General features: G+C 55.1%; 8 protein-coding genes across 8 annotated transcripts; 3 read left to right on the top strand and 5 right to left on the bottom strand.

The window, feature by feature from the left end:
* Window positions 1-240: 240 nt before the first annotated feature.
* J3D65DRAFT_645636 (PQ loop repeat protein-like protein) lies at window positions 241-1,267 on the bottom strand (the record flags this gene model as incomplete). Its single annotated transcript, XM_066802223.1, has 4 exons — window positions 241-285; window positions 336-822; window positions 878-1,135; window positions 1,191-1,267. 4 exons carry the CDS (start codon window positions 1,265-1,267, stop codon window positions 241-243), a joined length of 867 nt encoding a protein of 288 aa, XP_066656341.1.
* A 106-nt stretch (window positions 1,268-1,373) lies between these two features.
* J3D65DRAFT_622683 (uncharacterized protein) lies at window positions 1,374-3,970 on the top strand. Its single transcript, XM_066800094.1, has 2 exons — window positions 1,374-1,514; window positions 1,561-3,970. The coding sequence occupies exons 1-2, from the start codon at window positions 1,478-1,480 to the stop codon at window positions 3,927-3,929; spliced, it is 2,406 nt and encodes an 801-aa protein (XP_066656340.1). The 5' UTR covers window positions 1,374-1,477; the 3' UTR covers window positions 3,930-3,970.
* A 172-nt stretch (window positions 3,971-4,142) lies between these two features.
* J3D65DRAFT_622682 (Spc98 family protein) lies at window positions 4,143-6,954 on the top strand. The gene has a single exon (XM_066800093.1). The coding sequence runs from the start codon at window positions 4,371-4,373 to the stop codon at window positions 6,765-6,767; it is 2,397 nt and encodes a 798-aa protein (XP_066656339.1). The 5' UTR covers window positions 4,143-4,370; the 3' UTR covers window positions 6,768-6,954.
* A 47-nt stretch (window positions 6,955-7,001) lies between these two features.
* Window positions 7,002-8,416, bottom strand: J3D65DRAFT_622679 (uncharacterized protein). Its single transcript, XM_066800092.1, has one exon. It carries the CDS (start codon window positions 8,315-8,317, stop codon window positions 7,175-7,177), a length of 1,143 nt encoding a protein of 380 aa, XP_066656338.1. The 5' UTR covers window positions 8,318-8,416; the 3' UTR covers window positions 7,002-7,174.
* A 181-nt stretch (window positions 8,417-8,597) lies between these two features.
* Window positions 8,598-10,664, bottom strand: J3D65DRAFT_339384 (uncharacterized protein). The gene has a single exon (XM_066795470.1). The coding sequence runs from the start codon at window positions 10,439-10,441 to the stop codon at window positions 8,723-8,725; it is 1,719 nt and encodes a 572-aa protein (XP_066656337.1). The 5' UTR covers window positions 10,442-10,664; the 3' UTR covers window positions 8,598-8,722.
* Window positions 10,665-13,118, bottom strand: J3D65DRAFT_339385 (uncharacterized protein). The gene has a single exon (XM_066795471.1). It carries the CDS (start codon window positions 13,071-13,073, stop codon window positions 10,887-10,889), a length of 2,187 nt encoding a protein of 728 aa, XP_066656336.1. The 5' UTR covers window positions 13,074-13,118; the 3' UTR covers window positions 10,665-10,886.
* A 153-nt stretch (window positions 13,119-13,271) lies between these two features.
* Window positions 13,272-15,112, top strand: J3D65DRAFT_339027 (NMD3 family-domain-containing protein). The gene is made up of 2 exons (XM_066795465.1): window positions 13,272-13,551; window positions 13,601-15,112. Exons 1-2 carry the CDS (start codon window positions 13,352-13,354, stop codon window positions 14,940-14,942), a joined length of 1,542 nt encoding a protein of 513 aa, XP_066656335.1. The 5' UTR covers window positions 13,272-13,351; the 3' UTR covers window positions 14,943-15,112.
* On the bottom strand, window positions 15,013-18,239 carry J3D65DRAFT_622673 (uncharacterized protein). Its single transcript, XM_066800091.1, has one exon. The coding sequence runs from the start codon at window positions 17,850-17,852 to the stop codon at window positions 15,282-15,284; it is 2,571 nt and encodes an 856-aa protein (XP_066656334.1). The 5' UTR covers window positions 17,853-18,239; the 3' UTR covers window positions 15,013-15,281.
* Between the last annotated feature and the right edge of the window lie 87 nt (window positions 18,240-18,326).

The following is an 18,326-nucleotide window of genomic DNA, read 5'->3' as shown; positions in this document are numbered from 1 at the left end:
GACCTTTACTCCTTCTTACAAGTGCGTTTCACCACTGGGTATTTTCGATCTGCTTTGGGCAGCGTCACCCAAACGAAACATCCCAGCAAGTCGACTTTTGAACTACTCAACATGTCTATTTTCACGCCAAAAGCAAAATGCATAGACTCCCGAGCCCCTTCGATGCATCTCCTGAATGATGGGTTGATAGCTCGACAATTACCTGGCCAGCACCTTTGCAATCTAAACTCAATCGTTTCTTCAGTCATCCTGAAGCAGCGGCGTCTGTTCATTTGCTGTGTGATTCTGTAAAGTGTCAGTGTGGTGTTCGACCAGGCTGGAATCATACTGCCTACCCCATCCTCAGTCGCGTCCTTCTGTTCTCTTTTGTCCCTGTACCAAAACCAGATTCCCATGCCCAAGAGAACGCCCTGCAAGCAACCAGTCACAATGTAAACACCCCAAGCACTCCAGCCGGAGGCGCCCAGCCTGACGGCCAGGCTGGTGGCGAAGACAAAGCTTCCCGGCGTTTGAATCAACATCATCGGGATGCTCAAGCTGTAAACATGCTGCAGTCTCCAAGTGGTCCATATCTGGGGAATGTACTGGATCGACGCGAGGCACGTCGCCATGATGCCGAGGATATTTGCCCAAAGCTGCAGCTTGCCCGGAAAGCGGGCGAGCAGGACGACGGAAACAAGGAACACCACGAAGAAGTGGGCGATGGAAAGCGCAACCACACCGAGGGCTTGTCGAATCGTGTAAGGAGACTGATGGTCGTCTTCGTCGGGTTCGACCGTCGTAGTTTGGTCTCGTGGGAAGAAGACCAAGAAGAGTAGCATTCTGATTCCTGGGTTAGCCACGCGTCGCATCCAAATGGAGTGGCGATGCTTCTCACATCAAGAAAAAGCAGCTCCATTGCGCGCCGACCTGGGCAATGCCCAACAATGCAGCTGCACACGGGAACCCGCCAATCTCGCTACAGCAACCTATATCGGATCGACTTCTGGGGAGGACGAGGATGTTGGCGATGGCGCATGTGCCAGAGGTAGTTCCCAGCAGGACGAACCATGGGGACAGTCCTTCAGAGGAGCGGCGGATGATGATCTTTGCGTGCTGAGGAAGATACGATACGAGAATCCCGAGGAGGATGAAGCTGCACAAAGCTACATCGTTAGGCAGGACAACAAGGTATTGAGCGCGGCGTTTACATGGAGAGTCCAAAGTTGCCCAGGTTCGGGTGGGCCAACGGCTTGCAGTCGTCGCTGATAGCTTCCCAAGATTCCATGGCGGCGACTCGAGATGAGACAGAAGCTCATCCAGTGACGCGGGTAGAAGTTGACATGATGCGAACGCGCACAGGCAGGAGGCTGGTGACTTCCTTGCCGTCCGAGCTCCACGCGCGTCACGGCCGCGGCTCTAGCGTCGGGTGTGGGGTACAACAGCGAACCGCAAGCCCTGGATTTGGAATTTGCAACGCCCACCTCTCACCTCCGCCATGTCTCCCACCGAGTCGTTGCAGGCTCTGCCAGATGGTAATTCGGTTCTTGTCGAGAAAAAAGCATCGCTGACATGTTGCAGAGCTTTTAAGCCTCTGGCACACCTCTCGCGTGCCTGTCTTGGCTGTCGCGTTCACGGTCCTGCTTCTCGTCCGTCTGGTCCAATACTTGCGCACGCCGAATCGCCAAAAGCTCTCTGCCACCCCCGTCCCCGGCTCACCGAGTCGCAAGGTTGAGGACATTGCTGCAAAATGGATCGAAACCGAGACGGTCCCCCATCTGTCCGAAAAACCAAACAAGTCGTTGGAGGATGATCATGTCGAAGAGATTACAATTGCAAAGCCATCATTGGCACGTACCAAAGGCCCCAAAAAAGTTGTCGGCAACAAGCTCCCAAAATTGTCTCGCAACAAAACACCCACTTTCGATCCAGCGCGGGAAAAAATACAGCCTCTGGTCTTCTTTGCGACCTTGGGTGGAACAACAGAGGCTGCCGCAAAGAAGTTGGTCGAGGACCTGGGCGCCTGGATCAATGCATCTGACGCGGAAAATCGCATTTTGAGCCCCGAGATTTACGACCTTTCAGACATTGACTACGACGACTTCTTCATTTCCGCGCCCAAGACTAGCAACGTCAAATACTTTTACTTCGTCGTGATCCCAACTTACTATATCGACACGTGCTTGGACAACTTCCTTGAGCATCTGCAAGAGACTCATCACGACTTTCGAATCGACACCGCGCCCTTGTCAGGCATCCTTGGCTACTCGGTTTTCAACTTCGGCGACCGCGAAGGCTGGTCTACCGAAGAGGAGGGTTTCTGCAACCAAGGAAAGGATGTGGACAAATGGTTGGCGAGGTTGACGGACAGAAAGAGGGCATTCCCGCTTGGTACGGGCGATGTCAAGAGCGATGCCCAGGAGCGCTTCAAGGAGTGGAGATTGGGAGTACAGGAGGTTCTGCTCGATGTGTCTGCTGGCAAAGGACTCGGAGAGGGTGTCCTTGGCAGTGGAGATGCCGTCGAAAGCGATGAAGAGGACCTAGAGGAGGACGATGACGATGAAGAACCACGGGCGCGCAAACCCAAGAAGACCAAGAAATCGACGCTAGACGACGTGGAAGACTTGGGCCGTATGGTCCAAAAAGACGCCAGCGATGACTCTAGCCCGGACACAGACTCTGAGCCGATGGAGGTAGACTTCACCACCTACAGCAAGAAGCCCAAGACCAACGAAGCCCCGGCTCCCAAGGAAATGGTCCCAAGCTCGTCGCCGACCTATGCATCTTTGACAAAACAGGGATACACAATTGTCGGGTCGCATTCTGGGGTCAAAATATGTCGATGGACCAAGTCTGCCCTTCGCGGCCGCGGATCTTGCTACAAGTACTCTTTCTACGGTATCAGGTCCCACCTGTGCATGGAGACGACGCCCTCGCTTTCTTGCAGCAACAAGTGCGTCTTTTGCTGGCGCCACGGAACTAACCCGGTCGGGACAACTTGGCGCTGGGTCGTTGATCCTCCGGAAAAGATCTTTGAAGGTGTTACGCAAGGTCACTACAAGAAGATCAAGATGATGCGCGGCGTTCCTGGAGTTCGCGCAGAAAGATTCGCAGAGGCCATGCGCATTCGACACTGCGCCCTGAGCCTGGTGGGCGAGCCAATTTTCTACCCTTACATCAACGAGTTCACCGACCTCTTGCACAAGAACCACATTTCCTCTTTCCTCGTGTGCAACGCGCAGCACCCCGCTCAACTCGCGACTCTGAAGCCTGTTACTCAGCTCTACGTATCCATCGACGCGTCGAACAAGGAGAGCTTGCGCAAGGTTGACCGCCCTCTGAACAGAGATTTCTGGGAACGGTTCTGCGCTTGCCTGGATATCCTTCGCGAGAAGAGACATCGCCAGCGCACTGTTTTCCGCCTTACCTTGGTGAAGGGATTCAACATGGCCGACGAGATCCGAGGATACGCTGACCTGGTTGAGAGGGGGCTACCTGGTTTCGTCGAAATCAAGGGCGTGACCTACTGTGGTACCTCTACGAGCGCAGCGGCCGGACTGACCATGCAAAACGTGCCGTTCTATGAGGAAGTCCAAGAATTTGTGACGTCTCTCAATGAGGAGCTGGCAAGGCGTGGTCTTGAATACGGCATCAGTGCGGAGCACGCTCACAGCTGCTGCGTCTTGCTGGCCAGCACGAGATTCAGGAAGCAGGTTGATGGCGAATGGAAGTGGTGCACGTTGATCGACTACGCTCGCTTTTTCGAGCTGTTGGAATCAGGCGAGGAGTTCTCGCCGGAAGATTACATGGGCGAGCCGACGCCTGAGTGGGCGCTCTGGGGCAATGGTGGATTCAATCCGGAAGACGAGAGGCATTTCAGGAAAGGAAAAAAGGAAAAGACGCAGTCAGACGCAGGGGACACAAAGATCAAACCAGTAGTTGAAATATAGCGCACTAGAAACACCCAAAAGCAAATACAGATAAAAATATCAAGATGCATTGGTTGGATGTTTTCGTTTTCGTTGCAGGACCGAGGAGGTGAGCTGGCAGCCGCGGCGTGCGTGGGTCGACTTGGACCATGCAAACCCCGGCTTCTCCGCAACACGGCAGTCGCGTCAGGGCAGGTCAGCGCGTCACCGGACTATGCATCTATCATTGTTTCCCATGTCTCTCCCCGCTCTCCCGTCTGGCCTGTAGAGGCCAAATGTGTCGCTTCGAGCTTGTCAACACCGCCGTCCGTTTTTTGCAGAAGCGAGTCTACAGCTCGCCCTCCTACACCTTCTAGTAAGCAGCGCGCTAGCCATTGGTTAGGTTACACCAACATCGCCATTCCGCAGCTCTGACTTGCTCTCGCGCAGTGAGGCCGAACCTGAGCTCCCTGCTCCCCGACCATGCTCCACGAAATCCTCCTTTCTCTCTCGGGTCATCCCTCCCCGCTCTTCGAGAGTCCCGCGAACCAGAAGACGGAGAGCCCCAGCAATCCCGCCGTAAACACGTCCGCATTCCCTCTGCTGTCTCCCCCAGAGGCAGAGCTCCTCAAGTCTGTCGCCCATCTGGCTGAGCTGCATCGCGCTACCCGGAAGCATGCCTCGCGCATCGCGTCATCCCATGAGTCGACAATCTGCAGAGCAGTAGCCACCGCCATCGTCTCGACGCATTTGGCTCGTTTCCAACATAAAATCCTCGAGGTTGAAGATCGCATATTGAAGCAGGATGCCAGCATAGTGGGGGCCTACAACATCGTGCCGCTGGCAGGCATCGTGGCCGAGTTCGACGAGTGGACCCGGCGCATGGAGTGGTTCTGGGACCTGGCCAATTACATGCTCCCAACGGGCCCCTCCGACAAGTCAAGAGGCAAGGACTCTAGCAGGTTCCTGAGCGCAAGCTTGATAGACAAGCTCAGGCAGGAGGCTCAGACTGGATATCCGGACATCGAGGCCGTTGCATTGGACCTGAGCAAAGTGGCAGAAACAGCTTGGCTCCGGCAGCTGAGCACTTGGGTGCTGTATGGGAAGCTTCCAACCCACGGCTCCGAGGACTTTTTCATTTCTCTCATGAGAGACGATGATGGCGCAGTGGGCTACGTCACGGACAGCAGGATGCTGCCCAAGTTCGTCTCGTCCAGAACCGCCAGCTCGATATTGTTCATTGGACGATCATTGGATCAAATCCGTAGTAGAGGTTCAATGGTCGAGGCACCAAACGCTCCGGCATTGTCAGAACATGAACTTCTTGCCATCCATCTTCAGCATCTCTCCGGCCTCCAAGTGCCTTTGACCTCAGCTGCACTGTCCGAGGCTATTTCTGATATTAGACTATCGCTGTCCAGAAATATGCTCCAACAACTTCTACCTCTGCCAAAGATCTTGCAGATATTGTCTCTAATGCAAGAGTTCTTCCTGCTTGGCCGTGGCGAGTTTTCGGTGGCCTTGATCGAGAACTCGGACGACCAGATTCAATCTCGTCAGAGAAACCCGAAGCAGAACAAGCCCGGACGTGGCGTTCACGGCATGTTGATCAAGGAGGCCGAAGTCTCCACTGTATTGGCAAAGACGTGGGCTGCTCTAACGGCGCTTATCGACGACGAGGAAATGACTGATGAAAACCTGGATCTTGCCAGAAATCTGGTGAGCTTGTCAATGTCAAAACCAACAGCAACGCGGCCTCCAACTCCAGGACGAGCTAGAGAAGCCGCAGATGCTTTGCCAAAACTTTCAAATGTCGCCTTCAACGACCTCTTGCTATCTGTCCCAACCACTCTTACCCTTGATATTTCGCCGCCCCTGGACCTCTTCCTCACACAATCCGAAGTCGACATTTACTCGTCGATTAATGCATATCTGCTTGCAATACGGCGTGCACATCTACGCCTGACGGCCTTGTGGCGGGAGAGCAACCTCCGGCGAGAACATCCAACTCCCTATGGGCCTCCAACCAGCAACAAGCCCTTTGGACAGAACATGTTGAGGACAAGGAGAGAGAGATCGAATGCCCGAACAGTAAAGATGCGCAAAGTCTGGGCCACATGCGGTGCTGCCGTCTTTCTTCTCTCCGAATTTGGAGCCTACTTTGAAGGAGAAATTGTCCAAGAATCGTGGAAGCATTTTCGAAAATGGATCGTTGGTGGCGACACGGAGCACTCAATACACCAAGGTGACCTTGACGGACTGGCATCGCGTCAGTCGAACGGTTCGCTCCGCAACGAAGCAAATTCATTCCAAGCCCAGAGTCGCAACCGCTCCAGCTCAGCGCACACCACGCAACCCGCCGAACAGGAGCCCAGCGTGCCACACGACCCCGAAGTCCTTGCCAAAGCGCATCGGCTCTTCCTCTCGTGCCTCTCGCACTCGATCCTGCTCACCGACATGCCGTACACGCACGCCCTACGCTCTCTACTCACCCACGTCGACGCCCTCGTCGCCTTCCTGCGCCGCCTGCGCGCCATCCAGGCGAACCTCGACCTCGAAGCCGACGCCGGCGTCGTCGACGACGCGCTGGCCAACCACGCCGCCGACGAGCGCGACGTCCTGCTCGAGCTGGACCGCAGCCGCAAGCGCGTCGACGCTGACTTGCGCGGCCTCGTCGCGCGGCTGCGCGAGCTCGACCGTGAGAGGGTCGGCTGGGGCACGTTTGGCAACGTCGGCAGCGTCGAGGCTGTGGACGGCTCTTCCGCCGCGTTCGAGCCGTGGAGGGGTGGCGGCGTCGATCGCCTCCTCATGAAGCTGGATTTTGGGAGCGGTGTTGAGGGGCAGGACGAGGACGAGGAGGATGCTTTGTTGCCCGTTTAGTTGGTTCGTATACATACCCTTGGAGAATTAGTTGGTTCCCATGCTTATTGGGCATTCCTTTGGTCTACTGTTGGTATCAGCGCTGCAAGAATTTCAAACCGTCCATAAGCAAGAACTGTGGGAAGAGCCAACATCGTCTCATTCATTCAGTCTTAGCACGAACAAGAATCAAACCACATTTTCCCGCAAAACAATTCCATTAAGCTGACTACAGCCTCAAGACGTCTCAGCGACTGAAATGACAATACTCCCTAAAACACAACACCTCAAGCTTCACCAATGAAGCAGAAATATCCAGGGTAGACTCAACCCAACTGACCAGCTCGCCTCTTCCAAACATCAATCCTTACCCTCGCTCCCACGTACACCGTCCCGCAACCACCACCACAATCCGAGGAGCGACCTGGCTACCTTCGAAGCCATTCTGCCATCCCTCCCAAAGTCCTTGAAATGAAGCCTCTTCTCGGCCGCGCGGCCGCCGCCTCCTCCTGTTCCCGGCGCACCCTTTCCGCCTCTGCGGCTTGCGCCTCGCGTTCTCTCTTCTCCTCAGCTGCCTTCTGGGCGCGCGCGACCTCTCTTTCGAGCGCTCTATCCCGGTGAGCAGTTCTCCGTTTCTTGACTCTGTGCGTTAGGCGCTGAGTAAACCTCGCTGTTGGCGGAGGGCTTATTGTTTGGACCCTTCTCAGGGGGGAAGGCGCGAATGGTGCGTGTGAGGGAGTGCGTGAGGGGGATTCGGTGGTTGGGATTGTAAGTGGGGTGGATGGTGACGATGGCCCTGCTACTGCCGCGGATGGTGAAGATGGCCCTGCTACTGCTGCGGATGCGGGATGCCTCGAAGCCGTGCCCACCGTCGGCTCCTGTGCGATGGGCCGCGGTGGCGGCGTAAGTGGAGGTGAAGGTAGCGGTGGCTGTGGGGGTGTAGGTGGCGGCGAACTGCTACCTTGGCCGTCAGGCGTTGCCGGCTGATGGACCTGCTTAAGGAGGCGGTTCCTGGGCGGAGTTGTGGTACTGGGGCTCCTGGGGAACATTCCGGCCGGCTCACGAGGCGAGGCTTGCGGTGTGACAGACGATGCTCTCCCAGGCAGTGACTCCTCTTCGACCTTCTTGATCTTAGCCCGCATGCGTGCTGTCAGCGCCTGCAAAATGGCCCTCTTGCTACCCGGTGGGGCCTCGGTGTTTGAGGCATCAGTTGAATGCTCCTTCTGGGGGCTCTCCGGGGTCTTTGTCTCATCATCTTCGGACTTCGTTCGCGCCAGGCCCTGCGGAAGATGCTCCTGAAAACGTCCACTGGGAGGTTGCTTGACGTAGGGATTATGAGCGAAATGCGGGTCCACTGGATCTTCACCAGGTGGAAAGGAGGATTCGAGGGCCTCCTTCTTCGAGGTCGTCGGGGGCATCTTGTCCTTGTCGGCGGCCGGGGAGGATTCATTGTCTGCGACACCTTTTCCATAGTGCCGAGCAAACCGCTTCCTCTCATCAGTCTCCGAAGCGTTCTTGTCAGTGCCTCCCGACGAGGATCTGACTGCTGCCTTACCCTTGTTGACGGCCATGGAGGATTCATCACCCGCCGCATCAATCAGGGATCTAACAGCTGATTTGCCCTTGTCGATGGTCGTAGGGGATTCCTCACCAGCAGCATCAATCTCAGGTCTAAAGACTGCTTTGCCCTTGCCGATTGTCGTGGGGGATTCCTCGCCCGCGGCGTCAGTCGGAGGTCTAACAGCTGCTTTGCCTTTGTCGACCGTCGTGAAGTAATGCTCGCCAGCAGCATCGATCTCAGGTCTAAAACCTGCTTTGCCCTTGTCGATTGTCGTGGGGGGTCCCTCGCCGGCAGCATTACTCGAAGGTTTAACAGCTGCTTTTCCTTTGTCGACCGTCGTGAAGTACTCCTCGCCAACAGCTTCAGTTGGAGATCTAATAGCCGCTTTGCCCTTGTGATCAGCCATGTTAGATGCCTAATCAATAGCTTCCGACGCAGCATGGATGCCTTCTTTTCCCTTGGGACCAGCTGTGGAAGACGAGCCTTCGTGGGTTTGTGTTCCCACGTCCACCTTTTTGCTGCCATTTTTCTCGTTCTCGGGCCGGGAGGAGTCTTTCCTGGCTTCTTTTTCTGCGTCATTGGGATCCGCTTCACCAAAATCTGGCCATGACCAGTTTGGAAAATCCAACCCTCCAATCTGTGGACTCTGGTTGTTATTACTCGCGCCTCCTCGCAGAGCTCCATGTTCCGACGCGCGAGCTGATGAGTCGTTCCGCTCATCGACCTCCAGAGTCCAGGGGATGTGGCCTTGTTCCAACAAGGAAGGAAACCACATGGAGACGCTGTCGGAATTTCGGAGCTTGTCCACGACATGAGAAACAAGGAGGGTCTCAGTCCGTCGTTTCCCAGGTGATAGTAGCTCATATTCTTCTTGTCTCTCCTTGTGCCAGATTCTCAGTACGGTGTTGCTGACGATGAACCGGCATTCAGCTCTTCTTTGCATTCTCTTTTCTTCCTCTTCCTCTGTCTCGCCATGCGCCAACATGTATCGATCCTCCTCCTCTTCAATTTCGTCAACTTCCTCGAGGCACATTTCCAGGTAGTGGACGAGGCCAAGCGAGAACATTTCCTTCCTATATTGGTCGTTCGAAGCCTGCAGCCAGAGGTCGATTCGACGCTGTGCTTCTGCCAGTCGGCCCCATGACTTTCCCATCTCGCGATTGGCCTCGGTGGTCTCAACCAAGTTGCCAGAGCTGACGCGCCTGCGTTTACTGTTTCGCTCAACATCTGCTTCGCCCTCGCTTCCCCTGCGCACCTTTCCCTTCGTGGATGTAGTTCCGCACTTGGGGCATCCGTTACCGTACGTTCTTCCTAGAACAGCGAGCGTCGAACGCGGTTGGCAAGGCGTGACGAATTCCGTCAAGGATATCTGCGAGGGCGCTGGGTGCAGCGGCTGGCATGGATTGAATTTTGGACCCTCAGGGTCCAGCGGCAAGCGTTTGACTGGGCGAACAGATGAAGTTGTGGCCTCAGACTGAGGTTTTGGGCTGAAATGTTTGGTCCAAGCGAAAGCTTGGACCGAGGACACCTGGCTGGAGCAAACTTGTAAAGCTTCGGGCTTGCAGGGCGATACTTCAGTTGGAAGTGTAGATCGAACACAAGATGTGGTCGAGGAGCCGGTTCCCGGGCGAGGAGATGAAGACTCGGACGTGGGTGGGTAGGTCTTGTCAGTGGCTATGTACGAATGCCCAGTGTTGGTCGAGGAGTGTTGTTGGCTCGACGGTGTAATAAGGGCCGGGAAAATTCTGGTAGAGTGCTTGCACGGCTGCAAGTATGGACCTTCGTTGAATCCGCAGTCAGGACATCCAGAGACGAGAAAGTAGCACATGCTGGAACTGTTGCCCTTCAGAATATGAATCGATAGCGATAGCGCCCCAGTTGAAAGTCGGCGGTCGGAAGGCTTGTCGATCGTGGGTCTATATCTTAGTGATGGTAAAGTCCCTGGTGTTATCGGGATATGATGCGTGTTTTGAGGAACAATGAATGAATATGCCGTTCTCGCGTGAATGGTATGTCTGGACAAAGTGATGCTGGACTCTGGAGAATGGAGAGGTTCATGGCCAGGCACTGGGTCATGTGCAGTCAAGGAAGCTGCCATGATATTCGTCTGAGGTACTTTGGCAGGAACGATCATCGTTCTCCCCGTCAGTACAATGTCCCTGCATCGTAATCACCCGGGAATACTGCAACGTCCCGTACTTTCACAATGAGACTACCATTGATGGAGAGCGTTAGGGCGATGGTTCCAGAAATGCATGAATGCCAGAGCACTCAAGGACGCTACAAATTTTTAGATGTACATGAATACAAATGGAGAGCGAATTGGCCTCAGACCCACCTGGGATGAATCACGCACAGTAATCCATCACCGTAGCCACAAGTAAGTCGGAGTGGGGATAAAAGTGCGAAGGTGGGACAGAGGTTTTTCGTTTCGCTGATTGCATGGTGTGGAATGGTTTTGGGACATCAATTCGAAGTTGCAGAGACCCTTAAGTTGTTCAGATCTTGCCAGTCTCTGTTCTTCGCCCGCATCAGAACGAGAAAAGCCCCTGCAACAATTGGCCGTGGCGGATGGAAAATCAAAATGATCTTTTCTGTGCTGGTTCGCAGGCGTTCCATAATCTTACCCACTCGTTGTGGGTATATCTTGGTCTGTTGTCTTTTTCCAGCTTGCGATGTAGGTTCTCGTCGATTCTCAAAATGCATCGTTGAGCAGCTCTGGCGACTTCGCCGCCAAGCGCGACGGGAGGATCCTCAAACTCACGTTGTACCATGCATTCTCTCAACGATTCAATGCACTGCACCTGGGTCCCCGTCTTCGCCATGGCATTGAGGAAAAATGCATACATGTCCGCAGAGCGTGGAAGCATGTACAGCGGGATGGTTCTCCAAACATGAATGAGACGCTCTGCATCTCCCAGTTGTGCATAAGTCTCGAGGAGCAGAAAGAACGTGTCGATTTGAAGATCCAGCGAAGTCCTTTCAACAATTTGAAGCAATGAGCTCCGCGTTGCCTGGTCCCTATCCGCGCGCCTTCTCAGCTTTTTGTCAGACTGTGAAGAGTCTGAGGCCTTGCTGAATGGCACGGAGAAGGCTTGGTGGAGTGCAACAAAGACTTCTTCGGTAAATCCAGGATCGACGGTTTGCTCCTTGATGGAAAGGATGCGAACGAGAGCATTAATACGTGCTTTTCGGGTAAGGCCAGAAACATTGTCATCGGGCTTCCCAAGCTCCCGCAAAGCTGCCACAAGCAAGCCCTCCGACACAGGGAACCCACTGGTTTGCATCTCTCTCAACAGGTTGAGCATATGGCCAATCGCATCTTCACGACCAACAGACAATGCAGTGGCGTACATATGAAATAGGGAACGACAGTATCCTCTGTCTAGTCTGGCCAGGGGAACGTGGCGGAAAAATTCTTCCAAAAAGAGAGATAGATTTTCAGACAGCGGCGTGATGTCTTTCGAAAAGACAAGCTTTTGCTTTTCCAAGGACATGGACCTTAGCTCCTCCAGCATTCGTTTCAGGTTGCGCTTATTCTCCAAGTTCGACGTGGGGCTGACGCCTGAATCATCCGAGGTGAAAGTCGGTGGTTCTAGTTTTCCCACAGAACCTGGGCCTGGTCCCAGCGTACTCATTGACTTTCGCCAGATCCTGACTTGGTCGTCAGCCCTGGAACATGTTCCGACTCTTGAATATGGATTCGTACCGCTGTTTCTGGGTTTGCAAAGCGTGTGGAAGCCTCTTGATTGAGAAGCTGCCGAAGACGGAGGGGTCATTGGAACGCGATCTGTAGTGACAGCGCCATTGGGATTGTGCTCCGGATTGGGCAGTTCCTCTTCCACGACGTCTCCTGCTTGCAACGCTTCCTTTACTCTGCGATCTGTTTTCAAGACACCATTCCAGAGCCCTTCAAGATCGAGTTCCACTCTCTTTTCCTCTGTAAACATCTGAAAGACAATGGTCACACCTCGAACCTCCTCCCGAAACCCTATAAAGCTTTCCTGTCGCGGCAGTGGGCTAGGGGCAGACGGAGCGGCTTCGACAGATCCAGCATTTACGCAAATCCAGTCCGTCCTTATCCCATCATCGGCTGCAAGGCTAGTTGGCGAGGCACCAGCATTTGCAAGCATCCGCATCTTCTTAGCCTTTCGTCGCAACCTGAGCTTGAGCTCATTTCTTCCCAGTAGTCCATCCGCATGTGCTCTGAGCTTATATTGGCTGCGCAACCAACGGCAAAGCCTGTCTGCGGCCACATGGAGGTGTCTTTCGCTGCGGGCAGTGCCGAAAAGCATGATCAGGTTTGCGCCGAGAGCAGGCGGAGGATCCAGCTCCCGAAGGTCCAGCAACGACAGGTCATCCAGGCCTAGATCTACCGAAGCGTGCTCCAGAAGAGTTTCCAACATCGGAGGGGGGTGTTCAGGGAGTTCCGGCAACTTTTGTCGTTGCGCAAGAGGAGACTCGCTGACGGCTTTCTGGGGTGAATCGACCTGGAGATACCAAGGGACCGATGAGTCCGGATCATTCGATTCTGGGTCCAGCGGCTCTGGAGAAATTTCTTTCTGTGATTCTTGGGGAACATTGTCGGAGAAGCGCGCAGCATAGGCATTGAAGGTCCTCTGGTGGCGCTGAGAGCGTAGGAGGGATCGCGAGAGCGCGTCTTTCGGGGACCATTCGAGAGCGGGGAGTGAGGCAAAGGAGCGCAGGACGTTGGCACGACAGCCGTTGCAGCCGAAGCGGGCTGTTAAAGCTCTGCTCGCCGCCATTGAGGGATGTAGGAGGCGAGATGGAGGGCGATGGCAAGGTGGAGTTGTGTTCAACTGATCTGCAAAGTGGCCCGGCCGCGACTTTTCCGTCCGGATTGACGCACCGCACCGCCCTTCCTTATCGATAGCAGATTCTGCCGTCGCCGTCGGGTCCAGTGCGTGGACGCCGCCTGCGCGTTGCTTAACAATTATTTCTCCCGCCACTAGACCTGCGGGCCCTTTCCTCGACAACACCCACCTTCTCTTGAGATACCCCAGCCTCTTGTGCCCATCGAGCCATGGATCTCGATTCTGGCTCTATTTCGATCCAGCCTGGCCAGCAGAATGCGGCCACTATTCTGTGCTGCAACTGCGGCGCACCAATAGACGGCACACAGTCGGCTGGCGCTCTCTGCTATGACTGCATCAAGCTCACCGTCGACATTTCCGAGGGCATACAGAGAGAGGCCACGCTCCACACCTGCAGAGACTGTGACAGGTAGCATATCTTTCTTCATCGCAATCCACAAAAGCTAATTTTCGCCCAGATGGATGTCGCCGCCTGCCTCATGGCTTGTCGCCCAACCCGAGTCTCGCGAACTGCTTGCCCTTTGCCTGCGCAAACTTCGCGGTCTCCAAAAAGTCCGCATCATCGACGCAAGCTTCATCTGGACCGAGCCCCATTCCCGGAGGATCAAGGTCAAAATCACCATCCAGCAAGAGGCGTTCCAAAACACCATTCTCCAACAATCATTCGAGGTCGAATATGTCGTGGCAAACCAGCAGTGCCCGGACTGCGCCAAGAGTTATACCCACAACACCTGGAGAGCCGTAGTCCAAGTCCGACAAAAGGTTACGCACAAGCGAACATTCTTGTTCCTCGAGCAGCTTATTTTGAAACACTCTGCCCACCGGGACACAATCAACATCAAGGAAGTCCACGAGGGTATCGATTTCTACTTCGCCGCAAGGAACCAGGCCGAAAAGTTTGTCGACTTCCTCAAATCTGTTGTGCCGGTCTTCAGCAAAAAGTCGCAAGAACTGATTTCCATGGATATTCATACCTCGACGAAGTCCTACAAGTTCTCGTTCTCTGTCGAGATCGTTCCAATCTGCAAGGATGACCTCGTAGTTCTTCCCATCAAGATTGCAAAGCAGTTCGGAAACATCGCTCCCATGACGATCTGCAGCAAGATCGGCACTGCTGTACAAGTCCTTGACCCCCAAACTCTTCAAACCGCAGAAATCAGTCCAGATGTATACTGGCGCGTGCCCTTCACTTCGCTTGCCGATGTGACTGAGCTGGTAGAATTCATTGTGCTGGACATTGAGCCGCTTGGACCTGTCAAGGGCCGTTACGTTCTGGCCGAAGCTACCGTCGCCCGCGCTTCCGACATGGGATCGAGCGACCAAACCTACTTCACGCGCACGCACCTTGGTAGCCTGCTCAACGTTGGAGACTCGGTTATGGGATACCATCTGGAGGGCACAAATTTCAACAATGAGCTTTTCGACAAGCTGCAAGAAAGCAAACAGTACTCGGCCCAGATACCAGACGTAATGCTTATTAAGAAGCACTACCAGCGCAAGAAGAAGAACAAGCGCAACTGGAAGGTCAAGCGCATGAACAAGGAAGAGTCGGACATGCTTCCACGCAAGCAAGACCAAGAGCGTCTCGAGCGCGACTTTGAAATGTTCTTGCGCGACGTTGAAGAAGACGACGACTTTAGAACTGGCATGGCTCTGTACAAGGACCAGCCGAGCGCCATGCCAAGCAATCCCGACGAAATGGACGAGGCCGAGGACGGCGAGGATGATGATGGCATACAAATTCCTATGGACCAGTTGGTGGAAGAGCTGGAGGAGATGAACATGGATGAAGATGTGTAAAAGGAAGCCTGGAAAAATAGCTCTCGGTCTGGCAGCAGGTGCAATCGATTCGGTTCTGGCGTTTGGGTTGGCAGCATATCGAAGAATTGGAGTTTGGGCATCCTGGACTCTCCGAGTGGCGGCGTAGAGCTCTACTGCACTCGACTTTGCATTCGTAGCTGATCAATGCGACTATCAAAACCACGTTCCGCTCTTGGCTTTGCGTGAGGGTTGTCTGGTTCCTGAAAGAAACAACGGAATGAATCTCTTTTGGTCTAGATACTCGTACGCTGTCGCAAGAGAAATGCAAGTTGGTAGACTTTATTTATGTCTTGGATTCCCGGACACCTCGCCCTTCACCTAATCCAAAGCCGAGTACAGCTTTTGTTTCCTGCTCACGACTGGCGCTTGCTCCGTATCCGATTCAGGTTCGGGCTCTGGAGCAAGCATCATCATCCCATCAGGACTGACCATCCTCAGTGATTCATCATCATCGTCTGCTGTTGATGGACGTCCACCCCTTTCCTCTACGCCTGCCTCTTTGGCTTTGTCTACTTCTCCTCCATGCTGCGCAGACTGTACTCCGGCTCCGTTCTTGTCGACGGGAGGTTCGACGGCATGAGGGGACTCGGGAACTTCGGCGCTGTGAGTGACGACAGGGCGCGGAGGCTTCGGCGGCGGCAGATCGTCGTCTGCTGGCTTTGCCCCTTGGCCTACAGGCTTGCGGCGAATGATGCTCTGCGGTCGGCTGCCCAGAGACTGCGAGCTCCTCTGGCCCTCAGAGCTAGCACGCTCATCAAGACGCAGCTGCTCCATCGACGGAATCTGCATTGACTTGCGCGCCTCATGCCCCGGACTGTCCAGACCGGCCTTCTTCTCCATCTCTTTTGCTTCTGCATCGACGACTTCTTTCAATGCCGCATCCCTGTCTGCATTCTTAACGTCGTCGCCATTGGCCTTGGTCATTTTGTCTTGCACCTCCTTCTCACTCTGCTCCTTTGCCTCCATATCCTTCTTCTCCATGACGCGGAGCTCGCTCTCCTGCCTGGCAATCTCGGCATCGTCGAGCTCCTGCATGCCGATCTGCTTGAGAATGGCGCCAGTGAGGAAGCGGTACTTGGTGTGTCCGTCGATCAAAGAGCTGACGTCGACATTTTCGATTCCGTTGACGCCCCTGACTGGCTGAAGGCCCGCGACGCCGAGCTGAATGCTGCTGGTGCGGTACAGGAAGCCGAGGATGTGGTCGCTCTCGCTATATACGTTGACGACGCGGCCGGCCACGACGGCTCTGATCTTGCGCCATGCAGCTGCGTCGCTCGGGGTGGGCGATCCCATCATCACCACGCTTTCGACGAGGCCAAATGCCTTGCGTTGCGCCAGGCTCTGCAGCGCAGCGAAGATTACCCTTGCTCCCAGAGAATACCCAATCAACGTGACGGGCCTCTCTCCCTGCGCCTTGTTGATTAATGCGTCCGCGAGCACGGCGCCAGCCTTGTCACTCCGCGACCTGGCCACGCTAAAAGGGTTGTCGACGATTTTGGCCACTCGAAGTAGCATCAGGGGCCACAAGCCGGCAGCCAAGCTTCCCAGAACCGTCCGTTTGACGATTTCATACTTGGCGTAATTCCAGGCGGCGGATTTGAGCACGTCGGAGAGGCTCTGACCGAGCCGCAGCAGCGCCTGCACCTCCCAGCGCAGCGCAAACGTCTCGAGTGATGGCGCCAGCACCGTCCACGGCCGAACAATGTCGTTGGTGTCCGAGAGCCACCCAGACACGGCGATGGCGACGCGCAGGCGGTGGCCGCCGTCAGTAGGCGTGGACTGCAAGAGTCCGCGCAGCCTGCGCTGTCGCTCGTAGGGGTTTTCTTCCTCGCGCGCCTCGCGCACGGGCAGGAATCGGAAGTCCGTCACCTCTTGCGCGTAGCGGTCCATCATCTTGCCGGTAATGCGACCACCATAGGCGCCGAAGAGCCCACCCACGAGCACGCTGCTGCCAGCGAGGCCTCCTAGCAGTCCTCCCACAGCCGTCGCACCCAACCCGAGCCCGCCGACCACGGTGCCTACTCCGGCCGCGAGGAGCGGCGCGGCAAGTCCGCCAGTCACGCCAATCAGAGCGGCGCCAGCGACGGTTGCGATGCCGACTTTCCATTTGCGCGATTTGGAGTTTGAAGAGGCGGCGCGGGACGTTTCTTCGTCAGCCGAGAGATGCTTGACCCCAGTGAGAAGCGCGGTCGCGACAGCAGTCTCGCGGTCGATGAGAGTTGAGGCGGGGAGCGCGAGGGATGACGTGAGGTGGAGGAGAAGCAAGCGGGAATGGGAGGGGTAGTTTTCGAGGGACAAGAGGAGAAGCAGCAGGGAGTGGAGCAGTAGCGTGCGAGACTCAACGGACAAGGAGGTCAGGGTTGTGTATATGGGAACAGGCAGAGGAGATGGCGAGTTGTCGTCGGATGGAGATGCCTGCATAGGCGCCTGTTTGCGTGCTTCCTTTGCTTCCCTTACCGCATCTGATTTGACCTGCAGTACTTCTCCCAGCCGTTGCAGAACACTGACCCGCCAGGAGTTTATGAACGTGACTGCTGCGCGGTACAGTTCTTGCACGTCCGGGGAGGCTAGCTCTTTCTTGATTTTCTCTGTTTGCGTGACATTGGGCTCCGCTTCTCCGGTTGACTTGGAACCTTGCGGTTGTACTGGCTGAGCCGAGTCGTGTCCTGTTGATACGTCATTGTGGGATGGGTTTGTGGGCGCAAGAGCTTGAGGAAGTTGGAATGTAGCGCTGAGGTCCTTGCGTATAGCGTCTGTGCAAAGGACAACGAGCAATGCAAACTCCGTCTTGAGCTCTGGTGTGTCCAGGATGGTATCCAAAGATGCCTCGTTATCCTCGCTCTTATGGCTCGGTGACGTGTTCTTGTCTTTAAAGACCTTGGAAAACATGGCGCAGGTATGCCGATACCATGAAGACTGTGCTTTCAGGAGAGTTGGGACTTGAGAAAGCCGAATGAAGTGGGTCGGAGGGCACAGGAACAAGAACAAAACTCGAACAGAACGTGAAGGCACCCAGACGTCTCAAGCAGAAAATGACTGAATGAAGGATAGTTGAGCAGGTGGTTGATGGCACAGAGTTGCGGGTAGTAGAGAAGATCGATGTCGTCCGCCGCGGAGCTTTACCGGCGCTGTAACAGTGTCCGCGTGCGCGCGCACCGCTCACCTGGTCATGCTGCCTGGGACAGGCGCAAGTTGCAACGACCCAACAGTTGCGGCAGGACAGACTCAGACAGGCAATCAAAGATGCTGAGGCGTGTGTCCGGTTGCATGTTGTGGGAAAGGAGAAAAACGCGGATCAAGGAAATGGTGTCCGAATCCTGACCAACCACAGAAGTTGCGGAGCATGTCTATTGCTGAGCGTCT

Source organism: Phyllosticta citribraziliensis, assembly GCF_038025025.1.
Source record: "Phyllosticta citribraziliensis strain CPC 17464 chromosome Unknown J3D65scaffold_5, whole genome shotgun sequence".
NCBI classification, from domain to species: Eukaryota; Fungi; Ascomycota; class Dothideomycetes; order Botryosphaeriales; family Phyllostictaceae; genus Phyllosticta; species Phyllosticta citribraziliensis.
This window is presented reverse-complemented; position numbering and strand designations above follow the sequence as displayed.